Source organism: Helobdella robusta, assembly GCF_000326865.2.
Source record: "Helobdella robusta unplaced genomic scaffold HELROscaffold_3, whole genome shotgun sequence".
In the NCBI taxonomy this organism is placed as follows: domain Eukaryota; kingdom Metazoa; phylum Annelida; class Clitellata; order Rhynchobdellida; family Glossiphoniidae; genus Helobdella; species Helobdella robusta.
The window spans coordinates 1,229,165-1,250,935 of record NW_008704501.1 but is presented as its reverse complement, the minus strand read 5'-3'; the positions used below and the strand labels follow the sequence as shown (position 1 = coordinate 1,250,935).

The 21,771-nt window shown below is 31.8% G+C and overlaps 4 protein-coding genes across 4 annotated transcripts; 3 read left to right on the top strand and 1 right to left on the bottom strand.

The window, feature by feature from the left end:
* Positions 1-6,227: 6,227 nt before the first annotated feature.
* HELRODRAFT_161081 (hypothetical protein) lies at positions 6,228-7,115 on the top strand (the record flags this gene model as incomplete). The annotated part of the gene is made up of 3 exons (XM_009021051.1): positions 6,228-6,361; positions 6,766-6,919; positions 7,050-7,115. The coding sequence occupies 3 exons, from the start codon at positions 6,228-6,230 to the stop codon at positions 7,113-7,115; spliced, it is 354 nt and encodes a 117-aa protein (XP_009019299.1).
* A 1,345-nt stretch (positions 7,116-8,460) lies between these two features.
* Positions 8,461-9,722, top strand: HELRODRAFT_161080 (hypothetical protein; the record flags this gene model as incomplete). The annotated part of the gene is made up of 2 exons (XM_009021050.1): positions 8,461-8,619; positions 9,525-9,722. The coding sequence occupies 2 exons, from the start codon at positions 8,461-8,463 to the stop codon at positions 9,720-9,722; spliced, it is 357 nt and encodes a 118-aa protein (XP_009019298.1).
* Positions 9,723-11,869: 2,147 nt separating this feature from the next.
* Positions 11,870-12,389, top strand: HELRODRAFT_152303 (hypothetical protein; the record flags this gene model as incomplete). Its single annotated transcript, XM_009021049.1, has 3 exons — positions 11,870-11,913; positions 12,011-12,133; positions 12,251-12,389. Coding segments are annotated over 3 exons (306 nt in total), but the record flags the coding sequence as incomplete, so codon positions are not given.
* Positions 12,390-17,526: 5,137 nt separating this feature from the next.
* Positions 17,527-20,290, bottom strand: HELRODRAFT_106350 (hypothetical protein; the record flags this gene model as incomplete). Its single annotated transcript, XM_009021048.1, has 7 exons — positions 20,001-20,290; positions 19,431-19,550; positions 19,188-19,311; positions 18,856-18,993; positions 18,481-18,696; positions 18,126-18,316; positions 17,527-17,641 (listed from the first exon to the last, which is right to left on the bottom strand). Exons 1-7 carry the CDS (start codon positions 20,159-20,161, stop codon positions 17,527-17,529), a joined length of 1,065 nt encoding a protein of 354 aa, XP_009019296.1. The 5' UTR covers positions 20,162-20,290.
* Between the last annotated feature and the right edge of the window lie 1,481 nt (positions 20,291-21,771).

The window sequence follows — 21,771 nt, the reverse complement described above, 5'->3', positions numbered from 1 at the left end:
CTTTATTTCAGTAATCTAATTATATAATTTAGTAAAGACAATATATATATATTGAAATGAATTTATATTTATATATCAGATTAACAAATAAAAAGATATATTGATTATTTACCTCAATGTTTGTTGAAATTGCTCCTAAACAGTTGAAAAATGTTTTTCTAGAGCATTGCCAACGAATCGTTGCTCCTCTACTCAATTTTTTTGTATACATATACCCTTCCAAACACAACTTCTGACCTCCTTTATTATTTTCAATAATTTCCATAGTAACAGAATAAAATAACGATTAAAATTTTTACAACTTTAAAGTCCATGCCAATAAACTTTTTATATGATATTACCACACAAAGAAACCTTGAAATAAAATCCTATTTTTTTTTTAAATTTAAATTACACTATTGATTAAATGCATGCGAATTGCTTTCTCATCATCAATCATCATTGATTGTTCTAAATTTACATGCCAATTTGCGCTAGAAAGCTTGAGAACCAATTTACTTAATTATATGTTTATGGTCTTTTGCATAATGTTTAATTCTTTATCATCAACGATTTGTGTTTTTTGGCTGTCTGTATTTAAAAGTGTATCTGATGATCATTACAATAATTATAAATTAATAAGTAATTGCATTCTATCTCGTATCGTATTGTCTGTTAATATTAATAATAATAATATAAATCATAATTTTAAAACAAAAATTGTCCGGGGAGTAATTGTCCTGGGGGTATTTTGTTTTGGGGGTATTTGTCCGGGCGGTTATATGCGTGCGGGGGGTATTTGTCCGGGGGTATATTGTTTGGGGGGTTTTTTGTTCGGAGGGTAATTGTCCGGTAGATAATTGTCCGGGGAGTTATTTGCGTGGGGGGTATTTGTCCGGGGGGTAATTGTCCTAGAACCGTTTTTGGCACATGCTGTAACACTTTAACAACCCTATAATCCATTCCAATAAACCTCTCAGATAATATTAATACACAAAGAACATAATAAAGTTATTATGATTTTTATTAATTTATTAATTTTTATTGTAACAAATTTTTTATGTAAAAATGTAATTTCATTTTTGTATGTATGAATATTTTAAAAATAAAATAGTATCGTTGGATTTTTTTCAGGAAGACTTTTTTTCCTGAAGACGTTTTTTCTGGAAGACATTTTTCTTGAAGACTTTTTTTCTTGAAGGCATTTTTTCTGGAAGACCTTTTTGAATGAAGATATTTTTACTGAAAGATAATATATATACAACAAAAGAATAAACATCAATTAGAAAAGGAAAAGTAAAAACGGAAATAGGAAAAAAACGTTTTTAATTTATGTTATTTAATATCAAAAAAATTAATATCTAAAGACACAATTATTAAAACCATGTAATATAAAAAAAAACATTAAAAAATAATAAAAAAGACAAAAAAACCTTATTTTACAGTAAATAGTAAACCTACTTTATGTTTAACGTTAGAGAAATTTTTTTAATTTGTATTTAAACGGCATACTTGTGAGGTATTGTCGAATATAAAACCGCAGTCTGTTTGAGATTCCATAATAACAAAGGCAATTTGAGATTCCATAAAAACAAATATTCTTATCTGAGATTGTATTTTTAAATTAATTTATCCTTTAGCAGAATACCGTATATACCAACTTATCATCCTGAGATTGTTTAACAAAAGATTCTAGCAATTATTTGTCTTGAATTTTGTCTATTTTTTGTCTATGTTTGATTTTATGTCTATGAATTGTATATTACTGTACAAAATTTTATGGACGAAGCAACATAATTCAAAATAATTTAATTCGTTTATATGTAAAATTTTTAATTTATTAATTTATTATTTATATTTTTCTATAAGAAATAATTTTAATCATTCTTTTTTGCAATACATATATTTTTTGCAAGTAACTTTTATATTATTTTCCCAAACAAGATTTTCATAGAATAAATGCGAATAGATAAAAGCATAAAAAAACAAAATTAAAAGTTATCTGTTAATTGATTTTTAATTCTGTTAATTATACTTGTGTTTCTATTTATTTTTATTAAAATTAAATCAACATGTTTTTTAAAAATCATTTCAGAGCCAATTACAATTTCAAGCGGTTTAAATTCATCTACTTTTTCAATTAATTAAACACTAATTTTTATAGTAACTCTATTTAAAATATCTTTTTTCTTAGTAAAGAAAATATATTTTGTTTTTTTGATATTTATTTTTAAAACAGCCCAGTTATTGATATTATGCAGGCCAATATTAGTATTTACCTCTAGATCGGATATCTTATGAAGCGTTGTTATTATAGTCGAATCATCTGCATATATATGGTGGGAGTAGATTGTTGAACGACATTGACAATATCATTAATAAAAAAATTAAACAACTTAAGGCCTAAAATGCTGCCCAGCGGTACACCACAGCCCACTTGTCTCAGTTTGGAGTTAAAACCTTTGATACATTGAAAGTCTTGCCGACAAGTAGTTCGCAAACCATTTTAGAGAAATGCCTCTTATCCCATAACTCTCCAACTTCATTTATAAAATATCATGTGGGATCGAGTCGAAAGCTTTCGCAAAATCCAGGAAAACTAATGAGACCGACATTTCTATGCTCAAACCGAAGACATTCTCGTTCATCGCACCTATAACTGCTTCCGACCTTTTACAAAATCCAAACTGATTTTTGTGATCAGTAATCGGCACTGTTTTCGAGAATTTCTGAAACTGAACTTAGAATGCTAATCGGTCTGTAATTTTCAACATTATATACTGAGTTAGACTTATGAATTGGAACAACTCTAGCAATTTGGGAAAACACCACTTGACAATGAAAGTTTAAACAAATGGAAAAATATAACACTTTTTGAGTTAATGACATGTTTTAAAATTTTGTTAGATATTTTATATTGATCCAGACTGGATGAATTGGAAAAGGAATTGACAATTTTAATAACTTCACATGGATTGGTCGGTGATAAATAGAACGAATAAGATGGACTTTTGAAAAAACTTAAAAACTTTTAGAATTTTTGTTAGTGGCAGACTTAGATGTGAAGAGATTTATAAAATAATTGTTAAAAATATTAGCCATTTTTTTATTGTCTTTTATGGTTGTACCGTTGTTGACTAGCGTTATATTATTTTGCTTTTTATTGTTTTGTCAAGATTGTTAAGTATTTTCTATTTTTTCTTCATATTTAAATTTGAATTATTAAAAATATTATTATAGTTATTTATTTTTGCTATTTTAATTAGATTATTTAATTTATTTCTAAATTTCTAATATCTTATTTCCGGGTCATTAGAGAAGGTTTTCTTATATTTTCTAAATGAACAATTTTTTTACATTTCAGTTTCTTAATTTGTTAATTTTCCGAGAGGTATATGGGCAAAACTTTGTAAATAAATTTTCAATGGTTGCCCAAAAATTACTAAAATCCGAATAGCAATCTTTCTCATCCAAAGTATCGGATCAATGGTGATTAGATAAAGCAACATTGAGTTTGTTCAAATTCTTTAAAATAGTGTTATGATATGAAATATGGTCTTTACAATTCAAGAAAAGAAATGCTACAAATATAAGAAAGTGATCAGATAAATCTGACAAAAAAGTACCGCTAAAAAAGACCCCAGACCAGACTATTTGTAAAAAAAATATTTGTGATGGTGCTAGATGTTGCAGATGTTCTAGTTGGCACGTTAATATTGAAATACATTGGAGAAGGAAGACATTAAATTTAAAAAACGATGACTTGCAGTCGTTTCAATTGATGAATCAATATTTAAATCCCCTTTTATACATACCAATTTTAGTTCTTTTATAACATCATGCATTAAATCTCCAAATGATTCAAAAATAAATTTATATTTGTCGATGGGGGTCTATAGACATTTATTATAATAGGGTTTTACTTGCCTTGGTTATTAATCTCAATGGCAATTGATTCAAAAGTATCGTCATCACTAACATTTCTAATCCAACAATCAATTGATTTGTTAATAAAAATTGCCGTTTCGCCGCCTGGACCTACCTTTCATTCCATTTTTGATTAAAAACTGACAGTTATCTGAAGAAATTAACGAATTGTTGCTACCGTTCAACCAGGCAAATGATAAACAGATGACATCAAAAAATATCAGTCTCTTGGATTAATATTTTGAGTCTATCCAATTTATTGATAATACTATGACAATTCAACTTTACTATTTTAAAGCAAGATTTCAGTTTTATTGATGGAGTAATACATTTTAGCATACTTGGATTATGTTGCTGACAGTTATAAAAGGAAGTTTTATATTTATTAAAGAAACAATTATTTCCTGACGAATGGTCATTAAAAATGTTAAACATGTAATGATCTATAAAAAAATTAATTAAATGTTGATTTGTTGTAGCCAATTCAATTATCAACGATTGCTATTTTTTTTGAATTGCTCATTTCTCACCCATCATATATATCTGTCGACTGTCAGATCATTTAATTGGTCATTGTTAGAAATTTTTATAGATGATGGTGTTTTGTTCGTTAGTTGGACTTCAATATATCATATGATGGTGTTTTGTTAGTTAGTTGGACAATTTGATTTGTATTTGGCGTCTTAAAAACGTTATTTGTGTGTGATTTATTAATTTGTGAATCTGACGGACGCGATAATCCAGTCTCTGATGACACTACCATCCGGCCGAAACATGGGGTCAACAGTTAGTTTTGCATATTCAACATTTTTTAGAATTATTTTAAATGCTTTTGCTGGTATTTTTAACGTTTTTAATAATAATGGGACATATTTTAATTACGGACATGCCATTTTTCTTGAGGTAATTTGATATCTGAGCATCATCTACTTCTGAGCTCATTTTTTCCAGATAAATAACCGATTTTTCAACAGGTTGAGGCACTGCCCTCAATTCGCAAATTTTTTTCGTTCCATAAACGACCTTAACATTCTTTTGAAGGATGCCGAAGCACAATAGACGGTTTAATGCGGTATTTTCAGGATTTAATTGTTTGCGTTCTTGATAAATTTTCTATTGTGGTGCAACGTAATCTCTGTTGAGCTATGATTTTTTTGTGTCTAAGTTAATATTTTGTACGGTTTTAGCATTTTTAGCTTTAATGACCGTATCTGAGTTTGTCATGTTTTCAATTTGCTTCAGTCGGTTTGTTTGCTTAATGCTTTCTACTATGGAGTTAAGGCTGTTGACTACGTTATTTGCCAACGAGTCTATTATATCATTATTCTTATTCATAAAATGGTTAATAAACAAACAACTCAACATGAATTGTACTGTACACGTACAGACAGTAAGGAGATCTGTACAATATATCGATACGTCTCAAAAACAGTAGTATACTTCTTGTGTTGACTGGCAACAGATATATAACGCACCTCAGTGAGACAATTTTAAACTATCCTTTATAGTTTATTTCAATTTGACAACTAATTAAGAATATATGGATAAATTCGAAATAAATTCAAAAATTCCACTCCAGAAGAAAATGAAATAACCTTTGAGAATCTCTCAATACTTGCAGCCAAATTATCCAAAAATTTAAGGAAACAACCAATTTTTTAAGAATTATTTAGTAAAACACGAGCAAATGAAAAAACGTCCGAGAGCTGTCGTGCTTTGAAACTTATTCCAAAAATTGACTTATTGATGCTAAAAATTCATGGAGTTATATTTCTGTTGAATGCAAAACGTTGCCATAAATGTTTCCCGGTTTAAAATCGCCGACTATTGGAGTGGGCTTAACAAAAGTGGGGGTTAAGTTGACTTGTGCGATAAGTTTATTAGTAGATGTTTTGATAACTGTTGTTGGATCTTTGGTATCTGACAAAATATTAGAGGTTTGGTTGTTGTAGTCGGTTCTGTTCATCACTACGTACATATTCAATTTGTCGGATTTGCGTATGCTAAAAATTCAATGATTTTACTGTTGTTGATTCTTGGGAAGAGGTCCTTTTTGTAAGACATCATCATAAATCATTGTAAAGTTGACTGGCTCGGCAAAATCCAAAATTAGTTCAAAATGTATTTCAATTTCGACAACGACTATAGTGAGGATAATGTCAAAACAAATTTAAAAGCCAAATACAAATTTGAATAAGCAAACACTTCAAATAAGACGTTTGAAGAACAAAATAACAGCAATGATAAACTTAAATAAAATAAATTATTGTCTAAAAAATTTGCATTTATATTAGTGATTGTTGCTGTTTTCAACTGATGAGATGGTCTACATACTTTCTAGTAATTCTACTGATTCTGATGTTAACCGTCATCCACTTCCATTTCAAAGATCAAATTATACCCATCTTCGAGAGTTGTTGGAGTACTTCTCCGTTTCCTTACAAAATCCAACAAAGTAATTTTTTGTTAAAATGTCATCAAATTTTTGAGCAGCTCATTCAAGTGTTGCAGTGCGTCACTAAACTTTCTTTTCAAAATTTCTAAAAAAATTTTTGAATATAAACTAATCTAAAATAAAAAAAAACAGCGTAAAAACCACTATGCCCAGGGAACCTGTTTTAAACTATTAATTACTTGATCCATAACCAAGTTGTGAAAAGTGACACATAATTTATCTTCCACACTTTTAGCGGTTGGATGGTTATAATTCTTTTTTTTCCTTCAAAACACTTTGCACCTCAGTGTCGACATTTGTTTTTGTCTAGTTTATTATCTGTCAATTTAGAAAAATTTGTAGCTTCTTGAAAAATTGAATTAAATTTTCTGCTAAAACTGAAAATTTAATAACTTCTTTGGCAGCTGGCAGCCACCGGCCCACCTGGAATTTTCCGGTGTCCCGGCGGTCCAGTCCAAGCCTGTATACAAGATGTGGGTTCCATATTTCAGCCATCACAGCAAATTTTCTTTTTGTAAATTTAGAAGATCGGAAAAGCAGAATAACCAAATCATCGAAGTCCGATGACACCAGATGATTGCGTTCACTTAATCTTGATATCAATGTAGTTTTTCTTTTCACTAAGATTGTGCCCCGCTAACCAAACGTTTTCTAACTAGCAAAACATTTTTGAATTTCATTCTTACAGAAAATTGCGGCCATTAAGAAATATACAGCGAGTGTTAAGTTGTGCAAATCTCAACAAAAGTTCTAGAAGTCATTCAGGACATATTCAAGTGCTCATTTGTTTAGTCTAGACAGAAGTTGAAGAGGTTGTTTTGAATAGGCTTGTACCGGATTTTCCTTTTTCCAAAACAGATGGAGACAAATTTAACCTAATTTAATCGGGATCCAGCACTCCGGATTTGTGTATCAATCGCAATTTATGGTTTTTTGCTTGCCGACTGGTTCCAAACCTTGAAAAAATATTGTCTGATTACAATAACCTAATAAATTAACTTAATTGTAATACAATATGTTTGAACACCTCTTTTTATTTTTATAATCAAAATGATAAAATATAAAAACTGTACATAGTCTAATCGATAATCAATGAAATGTAAGCTTGTATGTACACTGTACTCTAATCAGCATTAAATTCATCGTATTAATGTTTCTTTTGTAAAAGCCTGCCGATACCGTGTTGCAATATGCGATGTGCCGAGAACATAATCATTTGTACAAAAGATTCAGTACATTTTTTGAAAGATGAACTTGATTCTGTTAAGCATGCCAAATGTTTCTGCCAGTTTAATACAAACATTTTGGACTTTTGAGTTAAAAGTAAATTTGGAATCTAGGTTAATTCCTACAAATTTAATTGTTTAATTTTCATAAATTTTATTTTAACAATCAAATATCGGTCTATTTTTTTAAATAAAAAAAGAGACTTTTTATTTGAACCAAAATTGTTTTTAAATATTCTTAGGAGGCTTGAACATAATTTTTAGAAAAATATTTTTTCAACTTTTGTTAACAACTGTCGTTTTTTAAACCAAATATAATTTTAAAAATTCGTACGACTCAACAACAAACATTCATGACATCGTGTTTGCGTATCAAATCAAAATATTAAACATTTGTTACATATTGTTACATTTGTTATTATTGTCATTTAAAATTTAAAAGATGATATCAAAAATGAACAATATAAAAGAAGCAATGCTAAAACGAAGTCCATGAAATATTTATAAAACACATTGCATCTGTGGAGCCTCAACGTTTGAATTTTTTCGTTTCTTCAAACGTCTCAATCGACCAACAAGAGACTTTGCCACTCTTCTAGGCAGTGAATTTTTTCTTTTCGTTATTTTGAGGTTTTCCTGTTTGTCAAACTTATCTGATGAGCAAACGCAGTTTTTGAGTTGCTGCATTAACTTATGAAGATGATCTTCGTTAAAGATGTGTTTCAACAAGTAGTAATAATTGAGTCCAGGTTGCATTTTTTAACGGCTGAACAGCATGGACATTTCAAATGCAACTCATGAGATGTGCAGATGACCTTAATTGAACAAGCAGACGGATAGCGATTAACTTTGCAAGGATCTTTTTTAAAGCTCATGCAGTTGATATATGGAGATGTTTTCGAGGTGTTGCTTCTAGAAAATGTCGCTGAACAAAGTGTTGATACATTGGAAGCACTGCGGAAATGGTTGCTCAAATCAGTTGCAGGTTCCTCGATAGATATTGAAGTCGGCTGTTGTGGTGTGGTGTCGCAGGTTTTGCTGTCGAATTCTGGTATATTACTTTGGTGTTGCTGTCGACAGCAACACCAAAGTAATATACCAGAACAGCAACTACACGCATCTTAAAATTGCAGAAGCAGTCCTAATCGACATCAATAAACCAAAAATAAATATACAACAAAAAATGACAACCTCACTTCCAACCCGGTGCTTAACCAACAACGAAAACAAAGAAGTAATAAAAACTAGCATCGTAAATAGTGACAAAGAAGAATATGATGCTATCGATGAAGAAAAGGAGACCAAAGAAGATGACCAGCCAATTAAGAAACCTGACACCTAATTCGCATCAAAGTTCAATTTTACAACACCAAAGTTAATTTTTACAACGTCAAAGTTAATCTTGACAGTCAATATTTCCCTATATATACAACAAGGAGCACTGACGATGATTCATTCGGAATCGAAATATGGCCTTATTTGCAGCATAAATTCGAAAAATAAGTTTATTTTGAATTTTAATAAACTAAACGTTCACCAAAAAACTTTAGTGAGAAAAATCGAAAAAACGAACGACAAACATATTAACGCCAAACATTCGGTAGAATTTATAGAATATTGTAAATATATATATATATATATATATATATATATATATAAGAATCGTCTGGATAAAGTTGATTATAAAAAAAAGCCTGTGGTAGACAGAGAATCCCTTTTGTCGTATATCTAACTCTGTCACTGCACGAAATGCAAAACAGCACCAAACGACCTTAATCGTTAGGCCACCACGAGCCCATAATTAAAATAATATATATATATATTATATATAGAATATATACATGTATATTCTATGTATACAAACCACATATATGATTGTTTCCTTCAATCAATAACTCAATTAGCTTGTAAAACGCTATTTCCGCAATGTTCAACAGCACTCCTCAATGAATTTTGCAAACAGATGGGTCTTGAGATCCGCTCTGAACTTTGTCAGTAATGGAGAAATAGTCAGAGAAGTAAATAGAGAATTCCAGAGAAAAAGACCAGAAAAAGCAAAAGCAAATTTAGCAAAAGATTGTTTAACACGAGTTAAGAAGAAGCGAGAACAATTTCCACTAATCACTAATCAGTGATTAGTTGAGACATCAGCGTACTTTCATGTTTTTTTCTTAACTGCCTTTAAAAAAATGTTTGTTTAAAAAGTGTTCAATATTGATTTTAAAAAAATGAAAGTATCTCAATTATCAACATATATTAACGATTTTATGTAATATATTCTGTACTCCAATCAGGCAGCAACTATCAGAACAACGTATGGTAACACCGATTGGTTCAAAATCGGTAAAGGCGTCAGGCAGGGATGCATTTTATCCCCAGCTCTGTTTAACCTGTATGCCGAAACCATCATGCGACGATGCAATCTGGACGAGACCACAATCGGAGTCCGACTTGGAGGTAGGACTATTAACAACCTGCGATATGCGGATGACACAACTATACTCGCAGAAAGTGAGAAAGACCTGAAATACTTGATCCAACGAGTTCAAGAGGAAAGTGAACGCATGGGACTGTACCTCAACGTCAATATGTACCTCAACGTCAATAAAACGAAAGTAATGACAACGGCATGCAATGATGCAGTAAACATCAAGATCAACAATGAACAGATCGAGACAGTGCAAGATTTCATTTTCCAGGGAGCCAAAGTTGACCGAAACGGCGAATCTGGACCAGAGATCAAAAGGCGGATTGCACTCGGCCGGGCTGCAATGCAAGGAATAGATAAAATCTGGAGGAGCAAGGATGTGAGCATTGCAACCAAAACGAGACTCGTCAACGCCATTGTCTTGCCCATAACAATTTATGGATGTGAAAGTTGGACAATCAAGAAAGCAGAAAGAAGAATCAACGCTTTTGAACTTTGGTGTTGGAGAAGACTACTGCGTATCCCCTGGACATCGCGAACAACAAATAAGACGGTCTTGGACAGTATCAAGCCAAAAATGTCGCTTGAGGGCAAAATCGTCAAACAACAACTCTCCTTTTTCGGCCATGTTATGCACCCAAATTCGGCGCTGGAAACTTCAATGATGCTAGGTAAAGTAAGTGGGACGAGAAGAAAAGAACGGCAAAGAATACGTTGGCTTGATACAATCACATCGGCCAGCAAAATGACGATCTCAGAACTTAAAATAATCGTCGAGGACAGGAACGCATGGAAAAGACAGATCCATAAAGTGGCCGAAAGTCGACTTCGACTAAATGGCTAATCATCATCATGTAATATATATATCATCATCATGTAATATATATATATATATATATGGACATTTTATTCTATACATATAGACACGGCTCACTTATATCATCAAACTGACATGTTTTTCTATAATGTTTGGATCTTTGTCTTTTTTTTCAATCAATTTATTTAGTAAACTTCGTTGTGATAATCGTCAACACAACTCGTCCAATAACGCTGGGCGTCGCCTGAATTTTTTTGATCTGGGTTAATCGTTAATTTTTACTTATTTTTTCACTTAGGGAATTAGTGATATTTATTCTTAAATTTATTTTATCGAAATTATTCTAAAAAGTTTTTCTATAGAAAAACATTCCGGAGCATCATCTGGACCTTCGTACAACGTGTGCTATATTTTCCTGATTTTCTAAGTGCTCCCGGAAAATTTTATATAACGGTAGGAGTAAGTTAATGCAATTGAGAGATATCTTTGATTGACATTTTGGATCATTGAACAATTTTATTTCATCTTAAGTTAGTAGAAATACAAAGCTATTTAATTTTAAATACTTTCTCTTTTTTATCTAAGATAAGTTATCTTATCTATCTTACTTATATTTATATTAAATATAAGATAAAAATATCGTTAGTACAGTATAGAATAGACTTTGCTGGCTCTTTACATTGTTTTGATTAGTTGATTAGAATGGTTATAGACTGCAACCATGATATGGATTTTCAACACTGAATCTAAGCTTAGATACTATGTATGACATGTATATATCTTCAAATGCAATGTGTGCAAGTATATGTGTACATATTTAATTTATGGGACCATTATCAGATTAGAATATTAGATCAAATTAAAGTATACCCAGCAGCCATGCATGTTGATGATAAATCCAGCTGTAAAAATATAATTTGTTAAAAGTTTGACCTAACAAAAATATTATTTTTTTCCTTAAAAATAGGTAAACCAACATGAGTGAAGGACACAAAACATCTCCCAGAAAAAGTGAAAATGCTCATAACTCCTTCCATCTGCCCAGTCCCTTGCCAACCAAACGCAATCGCACTTATTCTCAGTAAAAAATTTATCTTATCACTATCTTTTTTGTCTGAATATATGAAGTCAATAAAATGAAATTGAAAGAAATTTTTAAAAGTTGGCAACATACACAGGTCACAAAAAGCATCAGCAGGGCCGATCCTCAATGGTGTAGTAAAAAGTTTTTGTAGACAAAAAGGTCATGGATTCATCCAACCGAATTCTGGTGGAGAACCTTTATTTGTCCATATTTCAGAGTGGGTCTTATTATCCATTAATTAAAATATCTCATTAAGCAAGAATTTTATTGACAAAATATTAAATGAAAAACATTTTGGGAAGTGTTGTATTAATTCATACTTAATCATTTTAAGCATTGAAACTGATTGTGCTCTAAAAGATGGTGATGAAGTTACATATAAACTCTGTCCCATCCCACCTAAAATGGAAAAGTTTAGCGCTGTACACGTGAAGATGCTACGACCCAAGGAAGGAGTTGAACATGAAAAGTGGGATAATAGCCATACCCATCCTGAAGGAAATTAACAGCCCCAGTCAATTTGTTCCATTCAATTTCCTCGTTTTTGATGTCGAATGTTCGTTATGACATTGTGACGGATTGCTGTGTTTGATATATTTTCCATTATGCTATTTTATTTTAGTGTTAATTTTTAAGATATCCTATTTTGGAGTGGACATTCACCATAACTTTTTCTCATCTTTATTAAGCTTTTTTTTAAACCAAAAAACGTACACTGTGGCAATATATTTTTTCTTTGAATTGATGTCTGTCACTATTTGTCAGAAATGTTCAAGTTACACTGCAAAATCACAATCTTTGATTGGTTCCAGGATTTAAAGAAATCAAATTGCAAGTAGGTTTTAGTTGTGGATAGCCCTACCTACATGGATGAACATTACGTGCGGACATTACATGTTATACCTATTAACAAAATGTAAAACTGCTCAATCTTCTGCTTTTTATATGTTAGCATGACTTGGGGAGTTGTTCTATTATTTTTAATTGGCCCTTTTGTTTTATTTATTTTTGTATACCGTTGACAACCATAGACTTCTACTGACACTAACAATAAGCAAGAAAGACAATTATTTCTATATAATTTCTTAATACTGTTTCGTATTTGGAATGTTTGCATGTTCTTCCATGAATGAAGGTTGAGTCTTATTTGTGGTGAAATTGCAGACATTCTTATTTTTCACGTCTTATAATAAATAATTAAACTGATTTATTCACTTCTGTAAATAGTTTACTTTTTTGCATTCGGAGATGTTGTGCGCCATGTCGCATTTCCGCCAAAAACTTGGTGCCTCCGAACAAGTGATACAATAAAAATGACCCAAAATCATTTCTTGGTAATCTAATTTGACAAATAATTTCAATTAAGAACGATAAAAATATTTTTTGAAAACTATAACATAAAAAATTTATACAAAAATGGGAAGGAACTGTCTCAAAAAACTGTACCACGTTGAAGGTTTTGCGGTTGTAAAATTCAGCTTCAAAGCGAAAACTTTTGCAAACTGAAAGTTTGGTTATAAATGCACACAAAATATCTAATTTTTTTATATCATAATTAATCAAATAATTTAATTATTTTGACTGTTTAAAATTAAAGAAAGATTGAATTGCAATACATAACATTTTTTCAGCTCATCACTACACAAACCAAAAAAATGCGTAGATATTATATTAACAAAGGTGTATGAAAAACGAAACCGCTACTCACTTTTTATTCAAACTAAACTTGGTGTGGAAAAAATTGGATAACGTTTGCTGCTTGTCATCCTTGACAATAGCGTTGCTTAACTTGGATTTGGAATTTTTCCTGGATAATCCTGATGGCCTAGAGACTTTACGACTATTATGTAGTGCAACGTTGATTTTATCACATTTAATAATATTAGTTTGCTTGTTATTGATAAGTCTATCATCAGTTGCATTATCTTCGAGACTAGATCCTGAAATGAATAATAGTAAAAAATATGACAGCAGTGAAGCCACGTGAATGCAAAAAATATGCACCTTTCAGTCCGCGGATGGATGCCAGAGGATTTTCGCTTTTAAAATCATCGCTGGGAATTACACTTTCATTTTCGTAGTCATCATCAAAACAATCAACGTGTTTGAAGAAGTTTGCCTCATTGATGGAGAACAATGATCTGCGTATTCCTTCACTGAAGCGATGCGGATCCTCAGTATGGTGACTTTCATTTCCATCATTACATATTAAAGATCTCTTGATCTGAGATGCCCTATCTATATTGTCGGGGCTGTTGAATAAGCACGCTTTTGGTTTGTAACTTCGTTTGCTTGAAGAAGATACCATTAAAGGCAATAATGGACTTTCTCTCTCGTAGTCATCACCGTCATTAACCTCGAGGTTGCCAATGCGTTTAGGAGTTGCACCATCAAGCTTACATTTTTTCATCAAAGGTTCAAGTTTATTGTTTTTGTTGCAACCAAAAGTATTGACTTTGTTGTGATTTTTATGAATAGCGTTGAATATTGGTGATGTGTCTCTTACTAAAGCATTGCTATGAAAAGAATTTGTAGGACTAGGACTAATAATAGGGTTAATTTTATGAAAATTAACAGAAGTGTTACTGCCAACAATATCGCCATTGGGTCTTCTGGTGACAGAGGAAAGATCATTAATGTTTGTATCATGCGTGCGGGCAAAAATGGATAGCTTTGATTTGACTGAACAGCTTTTATTTAACAAGTCAGGTGAATCAACTGGAATAGAAAATTGATTTAAACACAAAGCATTCAATAAAAAATATGAGCAATTAAAACATTTTTAACATTGAAGAAATTTAAGAATAAACTTATTGAAAGGGAAACTGTGTGCACCTATATCTGAACTGGAATGAGCATAACAGGAATGATCAATATCTGAGTGCCTGTCATTTTCTTTCAACCTAACAAAGAAATCTGATTCTTTAGCTGTTTCCGGGGAGGACACAAAAAACCTAAATAAACGAAGCATCATTAAAACGGCATTTAAATGGCATATAAAATTGCGGGTTTGTGATTTGGTGAAGTGTGAAGACATTGTTTCAATGATATTTACACAAACAGCTCTGAAGTTGCAATTTTGTATGCTATATTATATGACTTGAATTCTGGTTTGATACTGATGAGTATTTTAACACAATAGCAATTGAGTTCCAAATATACATTAATGTCCTCAACTATCGAAATTTGAAACATGCAACTAAACGTTTACTTTCTTCTTTCAACTGCATTAATAAATTAAATCACTTAGAAAAACATTTCAATTTGAAATAATTTTGAATGAAGCAGAAAAATCAGTCATCGTTTGTTGCTTGGTTTGAAATCATCCAAATTTGATTTTACTCAAAATTATGCAAAACAATGCCTTTATGAACATTGTATAACTACTAAACACATAATTTAATGAAAAACAATTTTTTGAATTCCATCTTCTAAAAACATACAGCACAGTGACGGATCTGGACAAATTTGACAGGGAGGCCAAAATTTTGAAAATGTTTAAATTTTGATGGATGGAAGGGGACCAACATTTCCAACATTTGTGGTTGTGTGGCTGACGACCTTTTTGTTTTTTTAGCTTGTCATATCTACTTTTGGTCTATTTTCCACATAAAACGCTGCTTTTTTTCTATTAAATCAATGAATTTTACAGACATTTAATACAGATACCGTCCACAACGGAGAGCCACTGCCCCCCGGTCCTCCTAGATCCGCCACTGAGCACATATATAAGTAACCTGCTTTTGACTTCTCTATTGGAAGCATGTATGATGGAATTTGACTTGCCACTGTTGACGACGTCATCGTCGTGATTGCCGCCCTTCTTATCATCACAACCAGCGTCACTGTTGTTTACTGCAAACACATTGAATTTCTTGGGGGACAATATGTAAGTTGGCGTGGATGGCTTGCAGTTGGGATCGCTCTTGGAACTGTCATCCTCTAAGTTGTTTCTAGAGTCAGTGTACGATACATAGCTGTCCTCACGATTACAATTCCCATCGTTCTCTTTATCATCATCATCACCATCATCATCTCCGCCGTCATCAGAATTTCTGCTACATTTTCCAGAAGTGAAACTAACATTTGGTATATCAGTTGGATTTCCAGACAATTTATTTACAGATTCGTTGGTCCCACCAACACCATCATGGACAGTATCATTATCTCTACAGCAGGCAGAATATAATTGAACAAGTTGAGAGTCAGTTGGCATGTTGTCATCTGTTGAAATGTTTCGTTATTGTAAAACGTGAAAACAATGTCATAGTTACATTAATTCGTAAAAATCTTTTGATAGGTGATTGAGAATTATGTTGAGATAAACATTTTTTTTCGACGGCTTATTATTTGTATTATAAGTATTTCTTACAATGACTTGTAAACTAATTAATTTAAAGTATTCAAAGATTTTTTCATATACTTACAGTAAAAATGAGCTAAAAATAATAGAAAATATTAGGAGATAATAAATTAAAATAAATTAACTTCAAGTTATACAAATAATTTAGACAATCATTTTAAGGATAATATAATACTCCATCTGGCTGAATGGTTCCCTGCTCAAAAACTTGAGGCCAACTTTGATCATTTTCAAGGCCAAATACATTAGCACTGCAGTATTTTCAAGTCAGTTGCTTTTTGCGCTTATATTTTAAAATTTGTTTGTTAATTGTGCATTGAAGCCAAAGTTAATTTTTTACTTTAATACATTCCGATGCACCCGCATCAATCAGCAACAATTTGATAAAATAAAAACAAAACAGCAGAAAAAATGTAAGCGCCATGAATGAATAAAAATAAAATAAAAATTGTTTAGATAAAAACGGAGAATCATTACAAGGATCAACTTTTGGCCGTGTGACGTCACTCCCAGTTGAACATGTGACCGACCTCTGCCTCAAACTGGCATAAGGGAGTTTGACAACAACCTCCTTGCCCTTCGTACCAAGTCTTTCCGAAGGTTTCTGCAAGTGAATTTTAGAAAGAAAACAAGTTTGACAGGTGCAATTATACAAGTATAGCAACTAATATCGCAAATTGACAAAAATTGGTTTAAATTAAAAAGGGGGAGAGCTTCAGAAGCTGGCAAAAATGACAGGCAAATATTAAACACGGCAGCATGGTTTGAATACTGTCTGTCCAAAACTAAAAGACCATCACAAATACTGTCCGTCCAAAACTCAAAAACCATCACAAACGTATGACGCGGTGCTTACATGTGCGTGCATACAAAATTTGTACATGCGTTGTGTAGTGCGGATATTTATGGTAGGGTCTTTGTGGCACAAATGTTTAATTTGAGCATAGAAGGACAACATGTAAGCAGCTCTGTGTTTGGCATAGCTGTATTATAAAGAATTAAAGAGAATCATAATTCTATGATTTAAACAACTAAAAAAGAGTAAATCACCATTGAAAGTTTGTTGAAATCGTCTGCAGTGATCGTGTTGTTCGTGATGGCTCTGCGCTTTGTGTAACCTTCCTTTGACCAAATACTTTGGCCATTCTGGTACGATTGCAGCTGCTGTTCAATGTAATGCAACATTTAAAAAACTAATATAAAAAACCTCAGGTTAATCTCAGAAAAACGACTTTATAGTTTGTTAGTCAAAAGAAATAAAGCACCTTGTCATCGTCAGGATCATAGTGAGCCATTGTAGAGCCATCATTGACATTAACGTTGCCCAATGCAATTTGCAGTGCCTCCTCATCAGACATGGAACTGCGAGAGTGGTGGCAGGCAGGCAGTGTAGGAAAGCAGGCAATCGTAACATTTGGTTTCAATGCCAACGAGTTAATGTCCATTAACACATTTTATTAGCAGTGATTAACTAATATAGATAAAAAATAACATTTTGTTGAAGAAATTTTTAAGTTAACTAAAATTAATTCAATAATCTGTTGAATTCACACATTATTAGTACTATTGCACACATTTTATGGACAAAAAATCAGTTATACTCTACCAGATCTCATTAATGCAAAAGTTAAACACACATTAAACCGGAGTTGATAAATAATAAAATAGGGGGGTAGTAAAAGATTACATTTGTAATGACATGACCAACAATCCTACCAACACCAACAAAAGCTACCAACAAAAATTGCAGACAACAACAACAAAACCACTAACAACACCAACAACAAAGCAATAACGACCGTCAACAACAACAACAACAGCATCATCACTGTGGTAGTAAGGATACGGACCAGCATAACTCATATCCAGCCTGAGAACATGAGCCGGATATGCATTCAACGGCAGCAACTTTCTCCTCAATGGATCAAAGACCAATTGGTAAAGAAAAGTATTTTCAGCTTTGAAAAAGTTATTAATGTAATCATCTGTTACAACTAGGGAAGGCATTTTTAATATCATTGGAAGCCTTTTTAAAACCTGGATAACGATACAACATTATAATTATAACCAGAAGCAAATTTAGAGGGCAGAACAGAGAAGACAGAGTTATATGAACCACAAAACAACAGTCATAACAAGAATGCACATTACATTCAATATTATACAAAAATTACAATTCAATAATTTAACACAATTCAAACCTGCTTCATGTCAGTCTGTCGGCTGAGCTTGAAAACTTTTGTAGCTTTAGCAAGTCCAATGCCTGGCAAGCTTGGCAAGTAGTCACACCCACTCAGTATGCAAATCCTTTGAAACTTTTCGAAAGTGAACTGATCAGATGGAATATCAATGGCCAAGTGGAGTTTGGATTTTTCAACTAACAAACCATTGCCCATCAAATCCATCTTGAATAAAATCTGATTTGTTATCACAAAAAATGTTTTTAGAGGAAAATTAATTACCTATGAATATTAGCAAATTTAAAAAGGGGAAAAATTATTATTATTTATGCAAAAAATAAATACACATTTATTTGCACTTGAATAAATGTACAACAAATGAAAGATAGAAAATACTTTATCACAGCCAAAAAGAATGAGATCAGAGTCCTCAGTGATAATGACATCAGCCAGGCCGATTTGGTTGAGGTAAGCCAGTTGAGCATCGGCTTCATAAGGTGCCACGATGCAATCAACACCTCTTGCACGACACGCCTGACAACATGTATAGTTCAAAATCAGCTAGTTATCATTTTTAAAGTAGAAATTTGAACAATTATTAACAAATAACATTATACTACCTAAACAACAATCACACTGCATCAAGTAATAAATTATACAGCAATGACAAGTACAGAATGTTAGAGTTTAAGAAAAAAATTTTAAATAGGACAAAAAAAAATTTTAACCTTAATAAGTTCAAGTGCCATGTGGGGTGTGATGTCAATGCATTGGACCAAGCAATCTCTTGCCTCTGCTTTCTTGCCTTCCCTCAAAAGTTGGGCTGCTTTCTTGCGATTGGCATTCCTTCGACTGAATCATGTAATTAATTAAATAAATGATTAATTACATTGTTAGCCCAATTAATAATTATGATTTCACAATAATGATAATGATGTTATGAGAATTCTTTCAACATAATAAATTCATACTCTCTTCGAGTTTGTTCAACTTCTTTTTTGGATGGCAAGCGACATCCATCGAATACCATTATGGGCTTAATGCCAAATGCCAGCAGACTGTTGACGTACTTCATGCAGTAGAGAACATACCTGCCAGGAGGATACATTAGAAGTGTTTGTTCATTCTATCATGTTAGTGATTGATCATTTTGATTTTGTGATCTAAGCATTAACCGGCCCTATAAAATAATAATTAATCATTATTGCATGTTGCAGTTTCATTAACCGTTTCATTGACTGGTTTCATGTTAGCCTTAGCTTTAGCTTTAGCAGCTAAGTGCAAAACTTAGGTTATGAACAGAATTAGAAGCAATAAAAATTTGAATACTCATTCATTATGATTATTGGATGAAATTATTTTTTAATAATATAACAAAAATAATTTTTTTTTAAATATTTAAAAAAAATTAAATACATAATTACATAGTAATAATAAAAAATAATAATCAATAATTATTAACTTAATTATTATTATATTGTAATTATACTAACAATTAACTAAGTTAAGATTAACATTAAAGATAATTATAACAAACTTACTGATCCGTTTTTTCGCCAAGAGCCAGTTTTTCAGCGCACGCAAAAGCTCCCTTGTGCAGCCAGCAGTAACTGTCGATGGCGACCACTGCTCCTTTGAAATCCTTAACGTTGCAAGGACTTGATGCTTTCTTCAAAAAGGGTATCAAGCCCTGTATACCCATCTTGAAAAAAATGCAAATGAGTCACGATAAATTATTCATTATTAACCTAACTAAAAATATCCGATCCGTCAACTGAAATAAGAAAATATAATTAAAAAACATAAAAACGGTCCCGAAATCGGATCTTAGCGGCACAAACTAAAGTAGGAATGGGTTGCAAAATATTTGTCACTTTTATACGTTCGAGCCAAAAACCATCTGCAGACAGCCTCAGATAATATATGGTCACAGACTCAGACACATGAGGATGATTTTCGTATTTTCAGACATTTTGATATAAAAGCATATGCCTAGAATATAAAAAAAGATTGAAATATGTAAATTTATAACATTGATGGCATTATTTTATTCCATAGAAAATATTTATAACCTTTATGTCTTCTGTTCATTCTGTGAAGGAGTATAGAGAATGCACCTTGAGATATAAGCAAAGAAACTCTCCAATCAAATATAAAATATAATTCAGAAATAATAAACTTTACAATCTGTAAGAACTTTCGATAACAAACAATCAAGAATGTTTTCTGCTGAGGCATATAGACTGCGATGCACTAAGAGTGCCAGATGCCTCTGGAAGCAAAACATGTCGGAGCTAAAAGGAATGGCGACCTTAATATTTTACAATTCTTTAGTTTTTCCAGGCTTTAATTATTGTTTTGAGTTTAAAGACTTTTGAAAATGTTAACATTGTGTACGGCGAACTTACAAAATTTAAAAGATAAGAGTCGGGAAAGAAAATTTTGTATAAAAATTTAAATATCTTGAAAATAATTTCAATTGGGCTTCTAGAGAATCACAAATAACCATGGATTAACCTAACCCTATCATATCTCTCCCTTTGTACGTTCTACTGGAAGCATGAAATGCAATGACGTCACGGATCCATTTTAATTGATGCTGACTTAAGTTTTTGCAGGTAATCGTTTTGAACATAAAAATACAGTGTAATAGTATAATTGCTTCCAGATCAAAGTTCAGATCAAACGCCTATAACATATATATAGAACATAGGCCATATATATATTCTATATATATGGCATATAAATAATTCAATGGATATAACATTATATCTCAATGTAAACAGCAAATAATACACGAAACCAGTGCATGCAGAATGTGGGTTGAAAATTTGTTAAGAAAACTTTAATGAAAAAAAAACCCCAACTCGTATATATATTTAAAAAGACAGTTTTATCAATTTGAAAAAGGCAACATATTGTCATAAGTTAATAAAAGCGTGGATAATCGAGTTAAAGGACAGTGACGGATAGAGAATTTTACGATAAGGGGATTAACTCAAAATTTTAAATTCCTTTTTAATCCCGTTTTGGTGACTTTTTTCTAATTTCCGTTTTCTTTATTGCTATATTATACACAGAATCTTCAATTTTTTGTTTATGGTTGAAAGATCTGTCATCATATAGAATTAGCAGAGCACACATGAGTTAACGAAGCAGGGCTGAATGTAGATCAAGGTAAGTTAGCTGAATTTTAAAAAGCTCAGCACACCGCAAAGCCATCGTTCATTCAATCTGGATTTGAATCATTGAGAATTTACGCGTTCAATTGAAAACTTTTGAAAACATCTGCTGATGCGGGCAAATGAGGCG